Raw genomic sequence first — 25,441 nt, 5'->3', positions numbered from 1 at the left:
GCCACACACCCCACACCATCTTCACCTGCCTCAGGTGTGTGACCAACCCCACATGCTACGTACCCCACACGATCTACACCTGTCCCAGGTGTGTGACCAACCTCACGAACCCCACGCGCCACACACCCCACACCATCTACACCTGTCCCAGGTGTGTGACCAACCCCACTCGCTACACACCCCACACCATCTACACCTGCCCTAGGTGTGCTACCAACCTCACCAACTACACCATCTATGCCACCCGAGGTCCACTGCCCTATTTGCATTGTGTGTATGATTCCCCTCTCCCCTTTATACTTTGCTGTCAGACATGAAGATGTGAAGGTAGATTTTATATATTTCATTTTAAGGCCAGTGTTATTTCAAAATGTGCTTGAGTGCGTTTAGGAATTGATTATGCAATTTGAACGTATTTTATTTATTTAAGGGGCGCCACGTTCATGTGATGTTATCTCCTCGACTGGTATGCAGGAGGTCAGGGGTTCGATCCTGACCCTGATGCCTGTATATTTGGAGTTTGCATGTTCTCCCTGTGGTCGCGTGGAGTTTTTCTCCAGGTTCTCCGGGTTTTCCCTCCACATTTAAAAACATGTGTTTAGACTATTTAGATTATTTTACTGCTATAAATGTCCAAATGATCAGCCGTTTTGTTGGTGGCTTTTGAAAATTAAACGGGCTTTGTCTGGTAGGATGGGGATAGTTTAGTTTTGTTTGTATGTGTTTTGGTGATTTGTTTACCTTTCTTGTACGTTGCACTCCTATCATGTTTTTGTATTTGTTGTTGTAGCGTTCTTACCTGCCCCTAATGGACATAAGTGAAAAAGAGCTTTATAGCTCATTGGATTCCTCCAGTAGAATGAAATATTCTAATTCTGTGTATGGAAATTAGCATACAGACCAAAAACTCGTTCTGATTCCATTTATTGTGTGTTATCTACTGCATTGTACTGTAGTGTGACACATACGGTTGGCGATGTTGGTAGCATACCTGGGACAGACGTTGATGGTGCGGGATCTGTGACACGTGCGGTTGGTGAGGCTGTCATTGTCATTGGACCAAGTCATTCACATGATCTGTCAGTCATCTCAGTCAGCCCATAACATCGGGGTCTGTCCTGTGACCTCGTGTCCGCAAATGCCTTCTAACACTTCACATGGCCTCAAAGGGCACTTAACCTGACACAAGTGCTGTGATAACATCACTGTCACTTAATAGCGAATAGAGGCTGCTGTTTTATTGTAGTTATGTCCGTAGTCTCGATATTGGAGGGTACATTTTTCTCAAAGACCAAAAACCCCAGCTGAAGTCCTGGGGTTAAAGTTCTACATTATATTAACCCTTATGCTAAACACTTAATAATATACTATCCACATTTTCATTGAACCATATAATTCACGTAATAATAATTGATTATGGCGTATGACACAAAAATCCACAGAAAGTGGCCAAATTAATTATCGGTTACTGATTATTCACGTTGGTCATCTTGATTATTAGACATTTGCAGTGAACAGTTTGTGCGTGGCTGCTTCTTCAGTCTTTTGCGTTGTATGTATGTGTGACCAGCAGACTGGAGCCGCCCGGAGTGGTCCTGCGGCCCAGCTCCCCTCCCGCCTTCTAGACCATTCAGACTGCCGGGCTTGAGGGCCGTGGCTACTGGCAAACACTGCCATGGGAATCCACCCATATTCACACTCGATGACTTCTTGGCCTTCCCGCCCTTTGGTGTGGTTCACATACTGTACTTACATTTACAAATTATTACATTTACCACTTGGACACAAGCAATCAACAGGCATACAGGAATTCCTCAATTATCTAACTCCCAATTTATGAATGTTCGCTTGAACGAAATTTGAACTGACATATCTGTTGCTTATTCCGGTTTCCAGTTTATTTTGTTTAACCAGGTGAGAACAGAATTGTCTTATTTGCAAAATGACAAAGTATTGGTGGCAGCGACAGTATTCAAGCCCATTACTTAGACCACTCGGCCACGCTACCGTGAGTTAAAGCATTATCAGTTGCCGAAAGGTGGTTAAAATAATAAAATCAGTTTTATAAAGTGCTTTCAAATTAGTAGACTCAAAACACTGACACATTTTATTCAGCAATATATTATAAATGTAAAAATGTGCATTTAAAACATAACTTAAATATATGAAAGCTATAAAATATTCACCTTGGGATGATTTGTTGTACCTACAATGTAATGAGTAAATTAACATGGGATGCTTGTCGATATAAAACATTAAAAATAAATGCAAGGGTTAACGTAGACAGCATTACATTCAGATGATCTATGTGTTCTCTCCGCATAGACCCCGTTTCCCAGATAAAGTGGCTGAGGCAAGCTGTGCTCTCACGCTGCAACTATGGTAATCTTGTGCGCATGCTGGCATCCACGCTGGAGAAGGGCCATTGCGGACACAGCAAGCACAGGGAGGTCACGGACGTTGTTATTTCCGTGCAGGGCATCCCAGCCGCGCCACCTGCACGTGTCCCTAAACTTCAGCTCCTTCTGGGTCAGCTCCACTCAAAGACACGTTTCATATTGTGCATAGTCCACATCTACATGTCTACCACAGCTGAATATGTTGAATCTAATATTTGATGTGAATCACATGACACCTGTCTTCTGTGCTTTCCCAACAGAAATAAGGGCCTTTATCCAGGAACATATGGCAGCTCTGACCATTGGCACCCTTGATGATGATGAACTTAGGGAGAAATGGAATACAGAGAAATCTCAGCATCTTCAATCAAAATGGGAACCACACGTCAAGGAATCACCAATTCAGCCAGGTACAACATAAAGGCGTGAGCAGCCCCAGTGGTGTCGGGCCTAAAACAACGACTGTTTGTAAGACATTTTCAAATGTACTTCTCTTTATGAAGAGTTAGTGTTGATGGTTTGAAATTTTCAAGTCAAAGTCGAAGTGATTTCTTGCTTAAATGAGCACTGCGGCGACACTTATTTCACATTGACAGCCCTGAGCCAGTTGTGTAAATTCTACATTGCTATGAAAAGGGAAATAATATACATGGACTATGACTTGAAAGTTTCACCAGTATTAACCTGCGTGCTTCAGTCTACTATAATGTAGCAGTGAGTGTGGGGTCGGTTGGATATGTTTTTACATGTGACCAGTCTAATTATCATTCGGCACCTTTTCTTTTTGGAAATCTATATCCTTGTCTAGAGACACAAGTCTTGCGTTTTCTTCACAAAGGCCAATATTGACGATGCAGATACCAGTTAGTAACAAGTCAACTTCCAAGTCTCAGTGTATTGTGTCAGATATAACACAACTTAGTCTGGGTAAACCCAGGATGGAACACAGTGAGTCCTTTAAAATGTTTCCAGCTACTACAGCTGTCAATGTCGACAGGGTGAATGTCTCTAAAGCTCAAGGTTGTGTGTCAGACAGCAGTGTTGGAGAAAATAAACTCATATGTGTAAGAAATTGCTGAAAATAAGTTAGGTAGGTTTGACAATGCAGAGAGACTACACACTTCATTCTTGATGAGAGCTGGGAAATTATGGAGCCTGGAATCACTATTAGTATTGGACATCTGTGAAAAAGGGCTTCATAGCTCATCGGATTTCTCCAGGATAAATACAAATTATGATTTTGACTTCTTAGAATCGAATAAGTTTGCGAGCAGCATTGTCGGATCTGTGGAATTGTGAAAGGACAGGATGCGTGGACCTCTGTATGGTGCTCAGGCAAGAAAGGAGGTCCTGGTCAGCTAAGTAGTTTTAGCCACAGACCCCACGTTAACTCCTCACATGGGGCAATCCATTACCCTGAGGCAGATTTGAGTGCGCCACATTGGCTGCTTTCCAAGACAAATGGGAGCCCACTTTTCAACACTGGAGCCATCGGAATGAATAGTACCAAGTATGCCAAAATTATCATGGGGGATTTCTGACCATACTTCACCATGCTGGTCAGTGCGACTTGATGTGGGGAAGAGAAGGACTGGTTCTGAAGTTAACAGTGGCCACGAATCGAACTCAGGTGACTGGGTTCATAGCTCAACACACTAATCTCATCGTTCCACCCGTTGAGAATTAAACACACAGGAAGGAATCAACAGATCAAATGCAGCACAGTCTGTATGCATACATTTGTGATTGTTCCACTGCAGTGTTCTTAGACCTAGCCATCCGGCATTACGCACACGTAGATAAGTGCATCGTTGAATTTTCAACACTACAGCTGAAATTGTCGTGAGCGCAGCGTCCGTGTTCTGTGCCGTGTGAGCGCAGCCGTCGGGCTTGTGCTGCACGCTGTGCCAGCAGGCAGCTTCCAGGGCGAGGCGCGCAGCCGCTCGCCCTTCAGCACCGTCATCAGCCCTGCTGAGCTCGCCGTGCTGCACTGCTTACTGCAGGGCGGCACCACGCTCAGCCTCAAGGCACGTGCCACACTTCGTTTGGTTCATTAAGATGCCGTCTGCCCAAAGCTTAACTGGAATTCAAATAAATACCGAGTTATTTTATCCGTAAAAAATTACATATAGAACACAGAAGTGCTCGCCAGCCACTGTTTAACCCTTTCCCGTTCCGATGACGAAACCGGAAGTGAAACTAAAATAAAATAATTGTATCGGTACCGAGGCTCCCACAAGGCTGTGCGGAAGGGTGTGTGGAAGTTTGGTGCCAGCTATCATATACAGTGCAGTCGTGTCTCTACCGTTATCTGTGGTGAGTACAGCATCTTATAAAACAATGGCGCTACACCTCTGTAATTAAAAGTAATGTTGACTGCTTGCACGTTCCGAGATTCAGCAGTGAACGGGATCCACCATGCGAATAGCAGACGTCATCGGAATGGGAAAGGGTTAATTATATCCAAAAACTGTGGGTTGGAACTCATATCTATCCAGGACATCGCCTTAAAGGGGCCGGGGTTGCATCCCTCCTGGTTGAGATACATCTTGTACTTTTCTGGGTGTTAGTAAACCAATGCAGAGTTTTCTGTTCGCCTAAGGGTTTGGCCAATAGGTGTGTGTCTTGGAATATTTTAGTTTAATGTTTTATGGAATTTATGGAAGGTGCATTGAGGCTTGTTTGGGCAAAAGGCAAAATTAGAAAGAGGAAACAAATCGATACATTGCAGTGGTGTACTGATTCACAGTGACTGATGAAGTAAGCATTCATAATAACTAATTTTGTATTTGTTGATCTTTTATTTCAATTTATTGTGAATGTTTATTGTTGTTACTCAGATAAAACGATTGTAATCTCCTTGATATGTTGTAAATGTCCATGCATTTCCAATGTTTTCTATATTTGGCATTTTCACTTATGGCATTTATCACTTGCGGTATAATGAAGAGGAGTGCATATTTGGTGTTTGGGTATACGCGACGGTATCATTACAATAATGTTCAGAGATTAAAGTGCAAAATCTGTTTTATTTCTTCAAGGCACATTTCATCGACAGCTTACCAGGCCTGTCACCGCTGATGGACACTTTGGTTTACCTCAACCTGTCCTATAATAATCTGCGAAGCTTACCACACGAGGTACACAAAATGTCATCATAATGATATTTGCATTATTTGATGCAGATAAAAGGTCCCCGCTTTTGTTTAACGCAACCCCAGTAAACCTGACCAAAACTATTTTTATTTTACCAGGTAAGGCCCCCTGAGCTATGTAGCTCTTTTTCAAATGCTTCCTGGCCACGAATGATAACTCAACGACGTGGCTTATCATGTGGACATTTATAGCAGCCAAATACTCTAAATGCATGTTTCTAAATGTGGAGAGAAAAATCCACGCGGCCACGGGGGGAACGTGCAAACTCCGAATATACAGGCTTAAGGGTCGGGATTGAACCCATCACCTCCCGTATTCTAGGTGAAGTAGTTAACATCTCGCCTCTGTGGCGCCTGTAAACCCTCCCTCCCTATGTGACATGCTTGCTGCCGTCGTATCGGCCATTCTGTGTTGCGCAGGGTGTCAGGAAGGGATCTGAAAGAAGCACCCCCCCACCCCCCACCATTAAAACTCCACATCATGGTGTCATTAATTACATCCCGAGCCAATATTTCTGGTTAAGACTCAGCACATTATGTACGCAAGCAGTTCAACACTGAGGCTTCGTCCATCCCTGTACATGTGTGTCCTAGAGTTTCCCCTCTCCCCTCTGTGGCAGCTTAAACCAGTCAGAACCAAGTTTGGAGCCATGGAGCCAAGCCCGCACTTCTGCAGTGTTGACTGAGAGGCCGAGTGTGATGCTTCTTGCGTTCAGATTTGGAGTTGGAGTTTGAGAATGAAACAAAACAAACCTTGACGAAGTCTCCACGTATATTGTTGTGTGCATACCAACACCCGGGTCCACTGTCATACTACCTTTCAAAAATGAAATGTGCAGCCAATGAACTGAACTACAGTTCGCAAGTGCTACACATGCAGCCCCCGTAAACCCTCCCTTCCAATGTAACATTCCAGTAAACTAATCCCTTCCCATGTAACATGCTTGCTTGCTATCATCCTATCAGCCATTTTGCTGGGTAGTCATTGAAAACGAGCTTCTTAGCTCAATGGAACTCACCTAAGTTACAACTCAATGCACCTTACATGACGTCTCTTCACCCCCCTACTGGTGCTGCCCATTCGAACGGGCACTCCCAGAGTTAGCTGTCCCTGTAAAGTACAAGGTGACAGCACCTGACTGCCAGTAGGAAATAGTCTGCCAGTACGGGGGTACGAGTGCGACTGTATGTACAATCTAAATTTTTGTCATTTGTGCGTGATTTTAGAGATCTCAAATGCACGTTTAATTTGTTATCATTTGCCCGCATTCTACCCAGCTCAAAGCAATGGAGAGCCAAACATTTCATGTTGTTACATTTTAAACTCTGTGTAAGTGTTGGCGGGGTGCTTGTCTTAACATGGATATAGTTTGGTGTATTTTAATAGTAAATGGGAATGATAATGGTGCTTATATTGGCAATACATGAGAATAGTTGTAATATGACAATAGTGATCAGTGTGTATTAGTGGGAATTATGTTATTAACGGTGAGTATTAGTGGTGCCTATCGGACTGGCGGTTCTGCTTTCATATGGATATCGACTTAGTAGTAACTATAAATCCATGTCTACGTTATGCATCCAGCTGCCGGCTTCAGAGCGTCGTGAGTGTTAAGACCACTCCTGCTGTCAGAACACTTGTAGTGGACACGAACACACAGAGTGACCCATAGATTCACAGAAACACAGACTCACACAGAGAAACATAGACTCCCACAGAGATCTATAGACTCATCACACAGAGACCCATTGACCCAGATAGAGATCTATAGACTCACACACAGACCTACAGGGTCACACAGAAATACATAGACTCATAAAGAGACATGCAAACTCACACAGAAGCACATAGACTCACAAAGAGAACAATAGACGTATACAGACACCGAAAGACTCGCAGAGAGAGATCCGTAGGATCACAGAGCAATGCATCAGTCACACAGCTACACATCGACTTACACAGAAACAATGTTTTCCACTGTTTACAATGTTTTCCACTGTTTTGGTGTGTCACAGTCGCATTTCGGTGATTCTTTCATTTTTCGTTGGTGGAAAGCAGCTGCTTGAACTTGGTGGACTGGAAGTGCTGAAGCTGCGGAACAACCCGCTGAGCGGGCTGCCCCAACAGCTGGCCGGCCTGTCGCATCTACACACACTGGTGCTCTCCTTTTGCCTGTTCACCTCACTGCCCCAGAGGTGAGTGACGTGTCCGTCTGTTTAGACAATGAACGGTTTTTCATCACTTCATTAATCTTGTTTTTATATCAATAGGCACTTTTACAATAAGATATTCTAAAAGTGCTACATAGATACATAATGAAATATAATTATTCAACAATAGTCACTTACAAATCAACTTTCAAAGAAACTGAACATAAGATGATACATTTTCCTTAAAAATGCAAATGATTAGTTTTAAAGGGTTTATAATCTCACTATAAATACAGAAACTTTAAACACAGGAACAACAGCATCTAAAAGCACTGTTAACAAAATATGGCAATAAATAAGTACATAATAAACAGTGGTGGTGATATTGTAAAGGATTATAAGTTATGTTAAATAACGAAATCAATAAGCATAAAATACACCTTCCCATGTCTGACTGAATGTCAAATAAGTCCACAGTTCGCCTGAATTAAACCAATGCTGCTGAAAAGAATTACTTCCAGATGGACGTGTGGCTGATATGTGTAAATAAATAAACGATGTAATTATTTTGTGTGGAGGGACATATGTGCGCTCGGCATATTGTCTTCTTATTTTTTTTAAGGTTGTAAATTTTAGTTTAATTTAGTAGCATCGTTCATGCAAATTGCATCTCACAGTCACCGTGGAGCCACAGACAAAGCTGAAGGGAAGCAGCCAGGCGGTGAGGCCGCATCTCTGATTAGCACAGTTGGCTACGTGCGGTGCGAAAGAAGTTCGACGTATATACTCACACAGAGACCCATAGACTCACACAGTAGTGACCCATAGTTTGTTGTCCTTTCCCGCACACTTCCGATAAGTACGGTTAGCTACGTACGGTGCAAAAGAAGTTCAACAGACATTCATACTACCAACAATTGGCCAAGCTCTGCAGTCTTCTCGAAGATGTCAGCCAGTTAAAGCGTGTTTATATTGCAACTAATGTTCTCCACAATGACGTGATGCGAATATTATAGATCCCTTTGTTGATTTGATATATAGGACTATTCATGTTTATTCAGGTAATTGAAAAACTATTATTTTTCAACGTTGCTTTTGCATCCATTGCAACGTTACAATAAATGTATATTGCTACCACTATGCCGTGGGTAAACCATTTAACAAATTAGTTTAGTAATATTGCATTACGTGTTGTGGTTGCATAATGTTTTGTTTCTTATATATAAGTGTTTTCATTAAAATGAACTTGGCACCACAGATAGGAACTATCTACATTACTGGACATCTGTGAAATACTAGACATCTGTGAAAAAAAGCTTTTTAGCTCATCAGTTATTTTTAGTCTATAAAGTTTCTAAAAGATTCTGATCTTGACTTGAGAGCATTGTAACAATTAGAACATTTACTACTTTTGATATTGCGTTTTTTTATGTTGATTCTTTTGCAGAGCATTACCTGCTTTGCTTTTTAATACCACTTTTGTAACAGTATTATAACTTGTACCGAACACCGGTTGCAAATTAATGACCGGTATTCTAGATTTTAATAAATAAAATACTTGCTTGTGTAATGAGGGAGCGCCATCCAGGGGATACCAGGAGGTAACGAGTACAGGCATGATGATGCCATCGGGATCTAATCCGAGAGGGGGGGATATGATCGGGCCGGTGAGGCGTTTGGGTGTGGCGAGAGGCGGGGCTTAGCTCCGCCAAGGGGGATATAAGGGAGAGTGGGGGGAAGGTTCGGGGTCGGTGTGGAAGCCTGGGTTCCGGACGGCGGTGCTGCCTTCTCCTCCTCGCCACGGGCCACGTGGCGGGTCTTCCCTCGGAGCTCGCCTCCAGTTCCAGCGTGCCGTCAGCCAGCCGCGAGGCCGGAGAGTGGAGCCCCGCGGGAATGCGGAGAGAGAGAGAGGCACGTTGTCCACAGGTTGGGAGAGTGGAACCATCGGGAGGGAAGTGAAGCTGTGTTGTACCGTTCTGAATAAAGAAGCACTCAACAAGCTCCGTCGTGGAAATACTGGTGCCAGAAGTGGCCTTTCAAGACAAGACGATCATGAAGGAGAAAAATGTCTAAAAACCTCAGAAAGAAGAACCCACCTGTGTAATCTTCAGACGACGATGAAACGGAGACCCTGGACCAGCCGACCCCGGGACCCGTGGTCCCGGTTACAAGCGCCTCGGCCGAGGAAGTTACTGCTCCGGGGGCAGGCGCCGTGGTTGCGGCACCTCCATGCGTAAGGCCCGACGACGGGTGGAAGAGGATGGAAGAGCAGCTTGAGTCGCTAGGGGGCGTTCTTCTCCAGCTCGTCTCGGTGGTGGGACGTCCACTCCCATCGCCTCCAGGAAGCGAGCTCCTCAGCTGGGGTGACGGCCATCATTGCGCACGCGGAGTCGGCGTCCGCCATTGTGCGCGAGGAACAGTTATCCGCCATTGTTCGCGCGGATGGGACGTCCGCCATTACGCGACCGGAGTCGCCTACGCGGCTGGACACCGCCATATTGGACAGTGCGGCGAAGGCGGATACGGTGGCCGCCATTTCCGACGAGCAGCGTGCTGAGAAAGGGGCAGCTGCCGCTGCTGCCACTGCTGTCACATGCAGCGGCATTGATTGTGGACATCGTCTTCCCCACGTTAAATAATTAATTGCAGCGGGTGGTGACTGGAGCACCTTCATCGGGAAATTTGAGGCGGCGTTCCGGTCGGTCCATTGGTCGGAGGAGGAAGCGGGCAATGTTACAAGGTGCATACGCCGATATGGCGGAAGTTTTGAGTCACCTTCAGACACGCGGAAAAAATGTACGCAACATAAGCGGGTCAGTTCAGAATCTCCCCTGGCCTATAGTAGTGCCTTGATGGCACTGGCTGTGGCTGCCTACCCTGATGTGAAGCAGGAAGCGCTCAACTTGCTCGTTATGGATCGGATGTTGGCGCTGGCCATGGACATGGGGGTTGTCCTTCCTTCATGCGGCTACGGAACGCAATCATCCTGGTGGGCTGTCAGGTGCTTGCACGCACACAAAAATTTGCAGCACTGGTCACAAATGGCGGCGTGGACGGGGGACCCTAAGCATGATGGGGAACCCAGGGGTTGGTCCCCGTCTAAAGTTGTGAATAGTCCGCCTTAGGAGGATTCCTCGGACGGTGATCTGGCCGCTGCGGCCTATCAGTGGGATCAGAGATGGACCGTGGCTTCTCGTCGCCGGGGGACCGAAGGACCCCATCTTCGTGACGACCGGGGGACCCAGAGACTGTCCGTCACTTGTTTCCACTGCGGTCGGCTGGGTCACTTCGCGAGGGAATGTCGGAGTCGTCCTCACTCTCCATCTTCGTCTGCTGCTCCGGCTCCTGCGGGACCTTCGATGGATCATCCTCCGAATCTGCAGGCGAGTCTGTACACGTCGGACTCACGGCACATTTTGCAACCTCATGCATCTCGATCCGCGGTGCCTGTTCGCTCACAACGGATTTGATTGTTGGCAACCGTCATTCCGGGTCGGTCCCGATTCACTCACTCAATAGAGGAAATTAGCGCATCGTGTGGTTGCTGCGGCTGAGGGATCCTAGTCGGTGCCGGGTTCGATACAAGGGGTCCGCGTTCGTATCTTGATCAACACGGGAGCTTCTGCTACTATTATTTCTGATGTCATTTTTAAATTCCTGTCTATTCCTGTTACTCAAATACGACCTGTCATTGATTCTTGTGTCGCGACTAATGGGGGCAGCATGGGCATAATTGGCCAGGTGGATGCCCTCGTTGTCATGGGGGATGTTGCCGTATTGGGGCTTGTTTTGATCTCGAGGTCGTTAGCTGTGCCCTGTTTGTTGAGTACTGATTTTCTTCGTCGCATGCCCGTTAAGAGTCTCGTCGATCAGGGTTGTTTGGAGATGCCTTCGGGTCACAAATTTCCCTTCTTGCCCTCCCCATTGATGCGTTCGACACAGGGTGTGGCAGTCCAGGCCCTTGTTGACGTGGAGAAGGAGCGTGTGCAACAAGTGGTCAGTGATATGCTGGCCACCGATATTACCTCCCCTTCTACTAGCCCTTGGGGCACGCCGGTTGTCCTCGTCAAAAAGATAGACGGTGGCCTCAGGGTTTTCGTGGCCGATGCCTATCCGCTTCTTCGGATAGACGACTCTCTAGACACCTTGTCCGGTGCTAAATATGTTTCCACCCTTGATCTGTTTTCGGGGTTTTGGCAGCTACCCGTGGACGAGTCGTTCAAGCCCAAAACTGCATTTCGCACGTCTCAGAGTCTCTTTCAGTTAAATTGCCTTCCCATGGGCTTGAATTCGGCTCTGGTCACCTCCAGCAGTTGATGGAGCTCGTGTTAGCCGGGTTACAGTGGGACACTTGTCTCATTTACTTAGATGACGTGATTGTTTTCAGTCGCACATCTGCAGTGGCTATGCTCCGTTTTTGATAGAATGCGTTCCACTAGCTTGAAGTTTTAGCCGGCTAAATGTAATTTGCTGCAGACTTTGGTGCGTTTACTTTGGTCACATTGTTAATACAGCAAGCGTGCTGTGACGGTTCCACCTGAAGACGGAAGCTTGTGTTGCCTCCGAAATGTCGTGATTTTTATTTTATTTTATTTTTACTTTTATTTTATTTTTATTTTAATTCTTTACCTACGTGACTTTACCGAAAAAACCCAATAATATGAATCCTTGCAGTCACGAAAGCTTCAAATCAAGAAAGAATGAGGGTACCCCTATGGGCTCCCCCTTGTCACCAGTGATAGCCAATGTTTTCATGGAAAAGTTTGAATCAGACGCCATCCAGACATCCACCCTGCGTCCTTCCCTGTGGAAGAGATATGTGGATGACACTTTTGTCATGCGGCCACATGGCCTCCCAGGTGGAACCGTCCTGGACCACATCAATTCCAGACACCCATCCATCAGATTCACCATGGAAGTGGAGAAAGATGGCAAACTACCATTCTTGGATGTTCTATTTGAGAGGAGACCTGATGGCTCCTTGGGACATTCTGTTTACAGGAAGGCCACCCACACATATTCCTACTTGAAACCTGATTACCACCACCACCCAGCTCAAAAGAATTCTCTCATCAAAACACTATACCACAGAGCTCATTACATCTCTGACCAACACCACCTGGCCAGTGAATTAAAACATATACATCTGGCCCTCAAGATGAACGGATACTCTGACCGTACGATACGCCAAACTGTTTCTCCCACCATACAGAAACAACCACTTGAAACTCCAATCAAAACCATCACGTTGCCATACATAGCAGGCGTGACCAAAAATATCTCGAAAATTCGAAACAAACATAAGATCCAAGTCCGATTCAGTACAGTACATAAAATCCATGATCTAATCCCATCTGTGAAAGATGTCATTCCTGACTTGCAATACCCTGGAGTCTTATCAACTGAGTTGCAACTGTGGTGATTGTTACATTGGGGAAACGAAACGTCATGTCTCTGATCGTGTCCACGAGCACAAGTCAGATCTGAAACACGGCAAAACTGAGATCATTGTTACAACGCTGTGGGCTCTCATGATATTGTCTTTTCCGAGACCAAGGTGCTCTGCAAATCTTCTGGCTACCATCAAAGGTTTGTCCACGAAGCCATCCAGATGTACAAATATAGACATAACTTCAACCGTGATGATGGGTACAAATTGAGCAATCATTGGAAAGATGTTATTAACCATTAAAAAGGATTTAACTACGCATATTTGTACCATCTTATTTGAAAGGTACTAGTCTATTTTACCAAGTTGTTGACATCCCCAGCGTTTAACAGTGCTGCTATTTTGGTGTTGGCAGCCAACAACGGCCGTAGCCCCTGTGGAGGTTTTTTACTTGGACCTTCCCTTCTAGCCCCGCCCCCCCACCCTCCCAGTCCCTGACTGCCACATTTAGATAAGCTCCTCCCCCCTCCCCTTAACCAGTATTTAAGATCTTGTCTCTTGGATTTTTCTTCACTTGATACAGTAAATTTAGCTGTGACGGTCCCACCTGAAGACGGAGACTTGTGTTGCCTCCGAAACGTCGTGATTTAATTGAGTTATTTAATTTATTATTTTATTATTATTTTTTACCTACGTGACTTTACCGAAAAAACCTAAGAGTATGAACCCGGACGGAACTTTTGGCCATTGTTTACTTTGTCCTTAAAAACAGGCCGTACCTCTATGGCAGGGAATTTGTTGTCCACACCGATCATACAGCTCTTCAGTACTCCTTGAAAATTGAACAGCCAGCTGGCCAGCTCTCTCGTTGGCTAGAGATTCTGCAGGAATTATCTTTCAACGTTGTTTACCGTAAAGGTTTTCGCCACTGCAATGCGGATGCTTTGTCGCGGCTGCCACAATCGCCTCGTTGCCCGTGTCTGTTGGGTACGAGTCATTGTGGACCCATCCCATCACAGGCTAGTACGGCTATGTCGGCGGTTGATGCTTCCCAGCCTTTGGACGCGACCGTGCCGATTGACAGTGTTTTGCAACTTCCCCGCTCCATATGGATATACGAGCAGCTCCTTGACGTCTCATTAGGGGATCTGCGGCGTCGGTCTGAGCACAGGCAGGGGCGTACGATTCGGCTGGGGATGGCCAGGTGATTTTGCATGATGGCCTTTTGATGTGGAGGGAGGACGCGTTGGATCGTTGCCGCATTGTCGTTCCTCTTCCTCTTCGGTGCAGGTTGGTCTGCGCTCTGCACGGGGAAAAGTTGTTACACCTGGGAGTGCAAAAATCTCTGTTGACATTGCAGCGGGATTATTATTGGCCGGGTATGACGGCCGATGTCTCCAAATGGATCCGAGCTTGAACTGATTATGCTCAAAGGAAACTGCTGCAACAGAAAGGCCACCCGCCGCTGCAGTCTATTTCAGTCTCGAGCTGGTGGCGCTCGACATTTTGGGGCCCCTGCCGCTCACAGCTATGGGGAATAAGTTCCTCTTGGTGGGTGTTGAATATTTTACCCACTGGCTGATGGCTTGGCCGCTCCCGGACCAGTCGGCGGCCTCCATTGCTGACGCATTTTTGAATGGGTATGTTATGGATAAGGGTGCTCCCGAACAAATACTTACGGACCAAGGCCGGAATTTTTCCTCTAAGTTGTTGCGGTCGAATGCCTAAACAGGACCCTGTCTGCCATGCTGTATCAGATGGTGGACACCAAGCAGACTGATTGGGATCTGCAGGTGTCTAGTGTACTCACTGCATATCGGATGCCTCCTCATGCTTCTACGGGGTTTTCGCCATTCTTCCTTATGTATGGCCGAGAAAACGTGGCACCTATTGATACCCAATTGGGAGTACCGATGGCTGATTCTAAGTGTAAACTGCCTGAACATGTCCATGATTCCTTGCGACGTCTTTCTGACACACGAGAGGCTGCCAAAGTCAATACCGCTAAGACACAGGGGCGAAATGAACGTCTTACTCGCAGGTCTGACCGTCAGGTGCCGTGGTCTGTTTTGGACAGGGCTTTGTTGCATTGCCTCAAGAGTCCCATTGGCACCTCTCCTAAGTTGCATAAGCCCTGGCGGGGACCAGTCAAGGTGATCCGAATCCTTCAGCCACAATGTGTGCGTATCCAGGCTGGTCGCCGACATTGGTTTGTTTACCCCTCGTGGCTGAAGCCGTTTGTTCCTCCTCCACTTACCCCTTCATCTCCACCAATTAGCCTGCCGAAGTCTGACGTGTTTGACGGACCGGGAACGGCGCTGTTACGTGATGACCGCCTGAAGGGCTCTGTTTTGCCTTCCACAGTGTCCGAGCCCATAACTGCCAATGTCGATGACCAGGCCCTGCTGCGATGGAGCCTCTGCTCCGCCGTCGCTCATCCTGCCACTCGCTCATCCTGCCACTCGTGCCGTCTAAGGGCCGGCATCACGGACTCGCTCCAAGATGCTGCGTTTCTGTTGATTCGCCACGCGCCGTTCTCTTATTAACATTCGATTTTGTTCTCTTGTTAATGTTCTATGTTGTGTTGGCCTCGGCCTATTCAGTGCTACCCTCTGCACGCGCGCCACATGCGCCCACGTTGCATCTCCTCATTACTCGTATTGGGTTTTACCTCTAGCCGGGACGGCTAGTCTTTTTTTATCATCGGGGGGGGGGGGGGGTGATGTAATGAGGGAGCGCCATCCAGGGGATACCAGGGGGTAACGAGTACGGGCATGATGATGTCATCGGGATCCAATCCGAGAGGGGGGATATGATCGGGCCGGTGAGGCATTCGGGCACCCTCGAGAAGTTTTCCCGAGGGGGTGTGACCAGAGGCGGGGCTTCGCTCCACCAAGGGGGATATAAGGGAGAGCGGGGGGAAGGTTCGGGGTCAGTGTGGAACCCTGGGTTCCGGACGGCGGCGCTGCCTTCTCCTCTTCGCCACGGGCCACGTGGCGGGTCTTCCCTCGGAGCTCGCCTCCAGTTCCAGCGTGCCGTCAGCCAGCGGCGAGGCCGGAGAGTGGAGCCCCGCGGGAACGTGGAGAGAGAAAGAGGCACTTCGTCCATGGGTTGGGAGAGTGGAATCATCAGGAGGGAAGTGAAACTGTACTGTACCGTTCTGAATAAAGAAGCACTCAACAAGCTCCGTCGTGGAAATACTTTATTACACTTGTGTGTTCAACCATTCCATTGCATGCGGCGATATCAAACAAATATGTTTTCCATGGGTTACTGTCATTATTCTATCATTCCCCAGACAACGAAACACTCAAATAATTCACTATGAGATCTCTTTTACAAATGGCAAAATATAGTAGTAGGTTTTTACCCTTTTAAACTGGTACAAAACTGACACCTTTATTCAAGGCATCATGTTTGCCATAACCACAACACAAGTAGTCAAAAAAGCAAACAAAAAAGAAGCAACTATGATAATGATAATAATATGCATTGTCCTTGAAGTTGATTGGTCCAAACCCGAGACGGCTTTCTTTAGAGCCTAGTCCCCATTGGTGTTGGACCAGATGACACGAGAAGGCGTACAACTCAAACACAGTGCAATATCAGAGTATTGAGAGCTCGGGGTAAGCATTTACACTATGAGATCTCTTTTACCAGTGGCAAAATATAGTAGTAGGTTTTTACCCTTTTAAACTGGTACAAAACTGACACCTTTATTCAAGGCATCATGTTTTCCATTACCACAACACAAGTAGTCAAAAAAGCAAACAAAAAGAAGCAACTCTGATAATGATAATAATATGCACTGTCCTTGAAGTTGATTGGTCCACACCCGAGATGGCTTTCTTTAGAGCCTAGTCCCCATTGGTGTTGGACCAGATGACACCAGAAGGCGTACAACTCAAACACAGTGCAATATCAGAGTATTGAGAGCTCGGGGTAAGCAGTTACACTATGAGATCTCTGTTACCAGTGGCAAAATATAGTAGTAGGGTTTTACCCTTTTAAACTGGTACAAAACTGACACCTTTATTCAAGGCATCATGTTTGCCATAACCACAACACAAGTAGTCAAAAAAGCAAACAAAAAGAAGCAACTCTGATAATAATAATAATATGCACTGCCCTTGAAGTTGATTGGTCCACACCCGAGACGGCTTTCTTTAGAGCCTAGTCCCCATTGGTGTTGGACCAGATGACACCAGAAGGCGTACAACTTTTTTGACTACTGTAGAGGTGTAATTGTATATGGGCACGGATGGCTAACAAACACAAGGGGCGTGGTTAGGGCCGTACACAGAGGAGGTGCTCACACCGACGTCCGCACCTGCATCCCCCACGGGCCCCTCCTGGGGGCCGAGTGCTATAAAAGGTGGTGAGCTGGAGGGCTCGAGGTCGAGTATTAGCTTAAACCAGCGAAGAGCGAAGACCAGCTAGAATAAGGCCCCGGAGCTCCCCTGGCTCGCTGTCCTTGTCAGGACCGACCAAGTCAAGCCGGTGGCGTGGCCCCGAGAGCCCAGACTGACGTTCTTATAAGAGCCGGTCTGGAGACTCAGGGTGCCGGGATCCCAGCTTGACCAGGGCTGGGATAGGTAGCCTCCCCTAGCTCCGTAGTGGAGGACTCGGGCGTAGGTTAGCGGGGTGAGATGTTGTGTCTCCCTGTTAGAAGAGTGAAGGGGACGATACCCCCCTAAGTGCTGTGTGTACCCGTTACTGTGCACAAGTTGTTGTTAATAAATAAGTGTGCCTCCGACTCCGTCGTCAAAGCCTCCTGAATACTTACTACACTACTATACTCAAATAATTGACAGATACTTATTGGAAAGACAGATATACACTGTCCAAAGCGTAAAGTTAATATTTTTCAAATGTCCATGTTGGTTTCTGAAGGGTTGCATTTGCGTGTGTGCGTGTGTGTCGGCTGTTATTGGTCATACAGAGACATTCCACTTTATTTTGTTCAATGGGATCCACCTCATCTTTGACAGATTTGGAATGTTAAGTAAATCATTTTTAAGTGGGCTGTAGAGTACTGTGATGTGTGTGCTAATAGATGCATTGTGTGTGGCTTTTACTATATTATAAAACATGATTTTAGTGAAACCTGTGGTATCCTTGTTTGTGGATGTTTGCTTCTCTCATGTTCTTGTTCAAATACCAAGTCCCCTTTAAAATGTTACTTATGTTCCTGGTTAGATTTAAGGACATGTCCAATAATAATAGTGAATTAATTTCCTGCTCAACAGAGCATTTGAGGCTGTGCTCATTCTATTCACAGCCCTGAACCAGTGGTGGAAGTTCCGCATTTCTACATTTGGCGGGGTTGGGAATCTATCCATAGGACAACCTCTGTTGACTTTCGCACAAATGTTATCGACCCCGGAGGGAGGGATGGTGGGCCGAGTGAACTGCCAACTAGGATTTGAATTAGCAACATTCCCATTGTGAGCCGTTCAATCTACTACTGTGCCACCAGGCCGGATTATATATGTGATGTGTACGTGTAATGTGCATTGGTGCTAAGTTGTAAATTTGGCATTTCGATATTCAGATAATGATTTCACGATGTATTTTGACTTTTGTTTCTTGTAGTGTCTACAACCTGCCCAACTTAAGAATGTTGGACGTATCATATAACAGCATCACTTCTCTCAGTGAGGATATAAAAAAATTAAGGTAAGTGTCTAATTTGAATTAACGTGCAGTTCACATAATGATTTCAGTCACCCAAATAATTTGTTCCAATTACAGTGCAGCCTTTCTCAAGCCACTGCTGGATGAAGGGCCTCCCCACACTGTGCTACAGAAAGATGCCTCTTTGAAGCTCGCCCGCATTGCTTTAACTTAAAAAATCAATGTATGTGCACATTTTCACTTTCAAAGTATATGTTTGATACTGAATGTCGACGAGCAGAAAAGTGCTCTTATGTGAATTCAAACTTAATTTGGCAATGAAAAATTCCCAGTCATCTCAGGGCACCACTGAATAATGTGCGATCTCAACTATATAATCAATCTTTCTGCCCTTTCCCTTTTGCTCTGAAGATGGGCCATTGCCCAAAATATCACCCTGCCATGTAATTTTATACATACAAGGCGTGATGCAGATTAATGTGGTGAATATTTTGTAACTATAAATTCGTTCTTTTCTCTACAAAGTTTCAGAATGGGAATGGAGTTGAAACGTTACCCTAACCTCCTGGTTCTTGTTGAATGTGGGCCAGGTTTCTTGAGTGCCTAAACATAGAAGGGAATCACTTGACAGAGCTCCCAGCCAGCTTCCTCTCGCTCCATTTGCGCGAGTTCCAAGCAAACAACACCTTCTTGTTTGCCGGTTTGTCCAAAGAAGGCCTGGCAGATGGAATAATACCCCAGCGTCTGGCTGACCTGGCAGCCACTGCAGTGTCTTGCATGCAGAGGGTCCATGTTCACACCCTGCCGCAGGCTGCAGCACTCGCTCAACGCAGGTGAATGTCTTCGTCGCCAACTGCAGCTCTTCTCTGACTGACCCAAATTTCATGCTGCCAAATCTTCAGTGCAACACAATTGTTGTTTTCAATGATATGGGGGGTGGGCTGTGTCTTGGATAAGCAAACTCACAGATAAACGGAGCTTTCATCCTGTTTCTGTGGTTAATGTATTGTATCCATGAGCATTCATCCAAGTTACCACGGATAAAAGTATGTGTTTAGTACAGAACTCTTATCCTTTGTATTAGCCCATAGATATATAAAGGTTCCATGGCCCTTGTTTGGTCGAATTGTTTATATAACAACGGACCTCCCCAGCATCCCCTCTCTAAGGTGGCTCCCTCCCACACACAGCCTCCCACCCTCCTCACGCCCTTCCCGAGCTGCCATCACCCACGTCCACCCCCTGACGCACGGGCTCCCCCACCCACGCCGCAGCCATCCGCACACTACCTACCCCTCCCCTGTCTGATTGGCACATACAGTGAGGGAAAAAAGTATTTGATCCCCTGCTGATTTTGTATGTTTGCCCACTGACAAAGAAATAATCAGTCTATAATTTTAATGGTAGGTTTATTTGAACAGTGAGAGACAGAATGACAACAACAAAATCCAGAAAAACGCATGTCAAAAATGTTATAAATTGATTAGCATTTTAATGAAGGAAATAAGTATTTGACCCCCTCTCAATCAGAACGATTTCTGGCTCCCAGGTGTATTTTATACAGGTGTAACGGGTTCCGGAGACACTTCTAGATGTACCTCTTTATTACAATACAACACTCCAACAGTACTCCAACTCTCCAACAGTCCTGATACTCTGTTACAGCCTAGGTACACAGCCTAGCTACACAGCCTAGATACACAGCCTAGATACTCTACTCTGGCTACGCTCCGGAACTCGCCCTCACAAGGCCGTAGAGTCGGGAGTTCCAGAGTCCCAGCGCTGGCTCTCACAGCATCCCAGGGTCTTCCGATGGCTGGTCGTGGGTCTTGGGTCTTGAGTTACAACTGGGCCCCGATCGTCCAGGGAGCTCTCCTTTTATGCCTGGTCCGACGAGGGGTGGGGCCGTGTGCGCCACCAGACATCCCACAGAGCACACACAGCCCCCCCCCCCCCCGTTGGCGGCGCCAAAAAGGCTTAAGCGCCTGGGAACCCAACGCCTGGCGCCCAAAGGCTTAAAAGCGTGTGTACCCCCTGGGAACCCAGTGCCTGGTACCCAGAGGCTTACGCGTCTGGACCCACCTGGGAACCCAGAGCCTACAGCAGCCCCTCCCTTCTTATGTCACTACACAGGTAATGAGCTGAGATTAGGAGCACACTCTTAAAGGGAGGGCTCCTAATCTCAGCTTGTTACCTGTATAAAAGACACCTGTTCACAGAAGCAATCAATCAATCAGATTCCAAACTCTCCACCATGGCCAAGACCAAAGAGCTCTCCAAGGATGTCAGGGACAAGATTGTAGACCTACACAAGGCTGGAATGGGCTACAAGACCATCGCCAAGCAGCTTGGTGAGAAGGTGACAACAGATGGTGCGATTATTCGCAAATGGAAGAAACACAAAATAACTGTCAATCTCCCTTGGCCTGGGGCTCCATGCAAGATCTCACCTCGTGGAGTTGCAATGATCATGAGAACGGTGTGGAATCAGCCCAGAACTACACGGGAGGATCTTGTCAATGATCTCAAGGCAGCTGGGACCATAGTCACCAAGAAAACAGTTGGTAACACACTACGCCGTGAAGGACTGAAATCCTGCAGTGCCCGCAAGGTCCCCCTGCTCAAGAAAGCACATATACATGCCCGTCTGAAGTTTGCCAATGAACATCTGAATGATTTGGAGGACAACTGGGTGAAAGTGTTGTGGTCAGATGAGACCAAAATGGAGCTCTTTGGCATCAACTCAACTCGCCGTGTTTGGAGGAGGAATGTTGCCTATGACCCCAAGAACACCATCCCCACCGTCAAACATGGAGGTGGAAACATTATGCTTTGGGGGTGTTTTTCTGCTAAAGGGACAGGAAAACTTCACCGCATCAAAGGGACGATGGACGGGGCCATGTACCGTCAAATCTTGGGTGAGAAGCTCCTTCCCTCAGCCAGGGCATTGAAAATGGGTCATGGATGGGTATTCCAGCATGACAATGACCCAAAACATACAACCAAGGCAACAAAGGAGTGGCTCAAGAAGAAGCACATTAAGGTCTTGGAGTGGCCTAGCCAGTTTCCAGACCTTAATCCCATAGAAAATCTGTGGAGGGAGCTGAAGGTTCGAGTTGCCAAACGGCAGCCTTGAAACCTTAATGACTTGGAGAAGATCTGCAAAGAGGAGTGGGACAAAATCCCTCCTGAGATGTTTGCAAACCTGGTGGCCAACTACAAGAAACGTCTGACCTCTGTGATTGCCAACAAGGGTTTTGCCACCAAGTACTAAGTCATGTTTTGCAGAGGGGTCAAGTATTTATTTCCCTCATTAAAATGCAAATCAATTTATAACATTTTTGACATGCGTTTTTCTGGATTTTGTTGTTGTTATTCTGTCTCTCGCTGTTCAAATAAACCTACCATTAAAATGATAGACTGATAATTTCTTTGTCAGTGGGCAAACTTACAAAATCAGCAAGGGATCAAATACTTTTTTCCCTCACTGTAATATGATGTGGAGATGGGACGGGAAGCTCAGATGTCAAAGCGATGGATTTACATAGCAGAGATCCTGGATCCAAATCCACCCTGGCACCTCCATATAGCACGGTTGGCTACGTATGGTCCAAAAGAAGTTCATACATACAGGCAGCCGCTGCATGTAATTAAACCGGGTTCTCGAATTCAATGAGTTGTTCGTTTCAGCCTGGTTACTGACTGCACACAAAATAAGCAATATTTTTAAAAACTTTTTTAAACATGCTTTTATGAAATGTACTAGTAATGACAGAACTCCATGACTCCAGTAAGTGGCCCCGAAGCTTACCATAACGTAAGGGACCGTGGCCAATTACAGCCAAAGTCAGTTGACCGTGGACAATTATACCCAAGTCGAAACATAACATATAAAAAATAATGTAAAAAAATATAGTTATTTTATTTTTTATGATAGAATATAGTATCACATAAGTATACCAAGTTTGCAGTCGATACCACATTGGAAAGTGGGTTAAAATTGAGTTACAAGATTTGAGGATACAACAACGACAACAACATAGTGAGTTAAAAGAAAGCATGTAAAAACGCATTAGATATAGTTCAGAACATTATTTGGTTAAATTCCAGCTCGAATAAATAAAATATAGGTCTTACTGTCATGCAACTGTAATGACCGAAAAATGACTCCAAGCCAATGTGCAGCCTAACGGCTATTCGAAAATCAACCAAGGTCTCCCATTGGCCGAAAGAGGCATCCACAGGGATTGGTCGGGAGGAAGGCTTTTAAAGTGATTGGAGAAAAGGGTTTAAAGGAGGCGGCAAACAAAGTGGAACCCAGGATCCGTTAGAGGGGAAGGAGAGGGATTGGCTAAGGGAAATACAGTGAGGGAACATTCCAGAAAGGGGACTGGAACGATATAAAAGGGCAGAGCACAAGATCGAAGCCTAGGGTCCCGTATTGTGGCTGTGTCCCAATAACGTGGCTCTTCTTACTTCGTCGTCAGAGTCGTTACACAACGACCATTACTCTCCTATGCAAAGCTGATCATAAAGTGCTCGTGTGTGTGGACGATCGTGACACATGATGTGATCTCAGAGGTAGTTCTGTGGTATCCGCTTCCACGGGCCGTTCTCCAGCACAGAGGGCTCTTTTTCATCCGTCCGAGAGATCATCCATATATAACTCATAACGTGACACCGATAGTACAATGGGGATACACATCAGAGACAGATGTTAATTAAAATTATTAAAAAAAACTAATCAATTGTATTTCAGGTGGAAGCATGAGCTGATGATTTTCTCTGAATTCAGATTTTCCATGTTTACAAGGCCTTCTTGTTTATGCAGCGTGAAAACGCTGTTACTGTTTTCAGCATTCTCATAGGAACCTATGTCCCTGGTTGTTTTCCCATAGAGCCGGCGAGTGCGACGTCTGCTGCGGTCCACGTTTTGGTGCAGGCCTGCGTGTTCTGCGGTCCGTTTCTCAAGTGTTCGGCGTTCGAGGCCTCATCTTCTCCTTCTGCTGCTGCTCCACGATGTGTCAGCACTGGCTGCTGGCACAGCGCAGTGCTGTGACGTTTCCTGTGTGCCTGACGCACAGGAACTCTGACCCACAGTAAGATTCTCCACAATAGGAAACCGAGTTCCATCTGCACATAAGTCTGTTAGCTCCACCTCCAATTAGCACGATTGGCTATGTACGGTGCGAAATAAGTTCAACATGCATCCATAACTGGAGCTTGTCAACCTTCAAAGGATTAATATACAGTGAAACCTTGGATTGCGAGCATAATTAGTTCCGGAAACGTGCTCGTAATCTAAAGCACTCTATATCAAAGCGAATTTCCCCATAAGAAATAATGGATATTCAGATTAATTGTTCCACAACCCAAAAATATTCAGAAAAAATTATTAATACAAAATACTGTACCTTTTTATATTTTTATTTAAATTTAATATAAAGTAATCAAATGTATTTGTAGTGCTGAACTTTACGCGGACAACTTCTTCCTTTTCTGTCGTCACTTTATTTTGTCCAACACAGCACATTTCGCCACCATCCTTTAGCGCGTTCTCCGCTCGCTCACCGCGCTCCGCAGGCCTCGCTCACTCCGTTCCTCCCTCTCTCCGTCTCTCCCGACTCTCTTCTCTGCTTCCCCGTCCCACTCCAGCCGTCGCTCTCTCTCGGCTTCTCCATCTCACTCCGACTGTTACTCTCGTTCAGCTTCTCCGTCTCTACTGCTACCCTATACTTCTTCTTCCACTCCACTGCTACTCTACACTTCTTCAACTCCACTACTACCCTACACTTCTCCACTGCTACTTTATACTTTTTCTTCTACTCCACTGCTACCCTACACTTCTTCTACTCCACTGCTACTCTACACTTCTTCTTCTACTCCACTGCTACCCTACACTTCTTCTTCTACTCTACTGCTACCCTACACTTAAATTTCGATTTAAAGCTTTCGTGACTGCAGGGATTCATCTTCTTGGTTCTTTCGGTAAAGTCACGTAGAAGGGAAATAATAAAATAATAAAAATAAAACAATAAAATACAATTCTCATGACGTTTCGGCCACAATGCAAGCAGCCGTCCTCAGGTGAGGAACAGGTCTGTCGGAAAGACAGCGTCTGAATGAACACCACTAAGCTTGGCAGCGTATATTTAAGCTGGGTTAGAGGAGGAAGGGCGCCTTGACAAAGGAATTTCCTTTTCTGTCGTCACTTTACCCTACACTTCTTTTTCTCCACTGCTATTCTGCGCTTCTTCTTCCGCTCCGACCGACTCCGTCCAGCTCCCAGCACAACTCCCCATCTTGCTCTGACGGTCCCCTATTTATCCCCCTCTTTTTTCGATTTAAAGCTTTCGTGACTGCAGGGATTCATCTTCTTGGTTCTTTCGGTAAAGTCACGTACAAGGGAAGTAATAAAATAATAAAAATAAAACATAATAAAATTATTCTCACAATAATTTTATTATGTTTTATTTTTATTATTTTATTACTTTCCTTCTACGTGACTTTACCGAAAGAACCAAGAAGATGTATCCCCCTCTTCATTAATTCCCAATTAATTAGTTCCCAGACTTAGCGGCGCCACCCTGCCCCTGACAACAACAACCGGCCAATCACTGCCCCGCATTCCTAATTGCCTAACGGGCCGTCTCTGACTCCTCCGTTGTCCCCCAGCAATACCAGCCTGTCCCGGTATGACCCCACTGTTC

General features: G+C 46.0%; 1 protein-coding gene across 1 annotated transcript; it reads left to right on the top strand.

Annotated features, from left to right (window-relative positions):
* Positions 1–25,134, top strand: LRRC63 (leucine rich repeat containing 63). Its single transcript, XM_061572884.1, has 10 exons — positions 1–34; positions 1,574–1,729; positions 2,326–2,529; positions 2,660–2,809; positions 4,281–4,426; positions 5,441–5,539; positions 7,614–7,750; positions 18,690–18,773; positions 19,322–19,564; positions 23,630–25,134. The coding sequence occupies exons 3-10, from the start codon at positions 2,397–2,399 to the stop codon at positions 23,832–23,834; spliced, it is 1,197 nt and encodes a 398-aa protein (XP_061428868.1). The 5' UTR covers positions 1–34; positions 1,574–1,729; positions 2,326–2,396; the 3' UTR covers positions 23,835–25,134.
* Positions 25,135–25,441: the final 307 nt, after the last annotated feature.

Source organism: Lethenteron reissneri, chromosome 7 (assembly GCF_015708825.2).
Source record: "Lethenteron reissneri isolate LAM-NWPU_2019-01 chromosome 7, ASM1570882v1, whole genome shotgun sequence".
NCBI lineage: Eukaryota > Metazoa > Chordata > Hyperoartia > Petromyzontiformes > Petromyzontidae > Lethenteron > Lethenteron reissneri.
Note: the sequence above shows the minus strand (reverse complement) of the source record. Positions and strands in the feature narration are given on the sequence as shown.

Coding starts and splice junctions, on each gene's coding strand:
- LRRC63 (XM_061572884.1), top strand. CDS start 2,397: ATGCTGGCATCCACGCTGGAGAAGGGCCATTGCGGACACAGCAAGCAC. Junction 2,810..4,280: donor GGAATCACCAATTCAGCCAG/GTACAACATAAA, acceptor GTGTGAGCGCAG/CCGTCGGGCTTGTGCTGCAC. Junction 18,774..19,321: donor GAGGATATAAAAAAATTAAG/GTAAGTGTCTAA, acceptor AATGTGGGCCAG/GTTTCTTGAGTGCCTAAACA.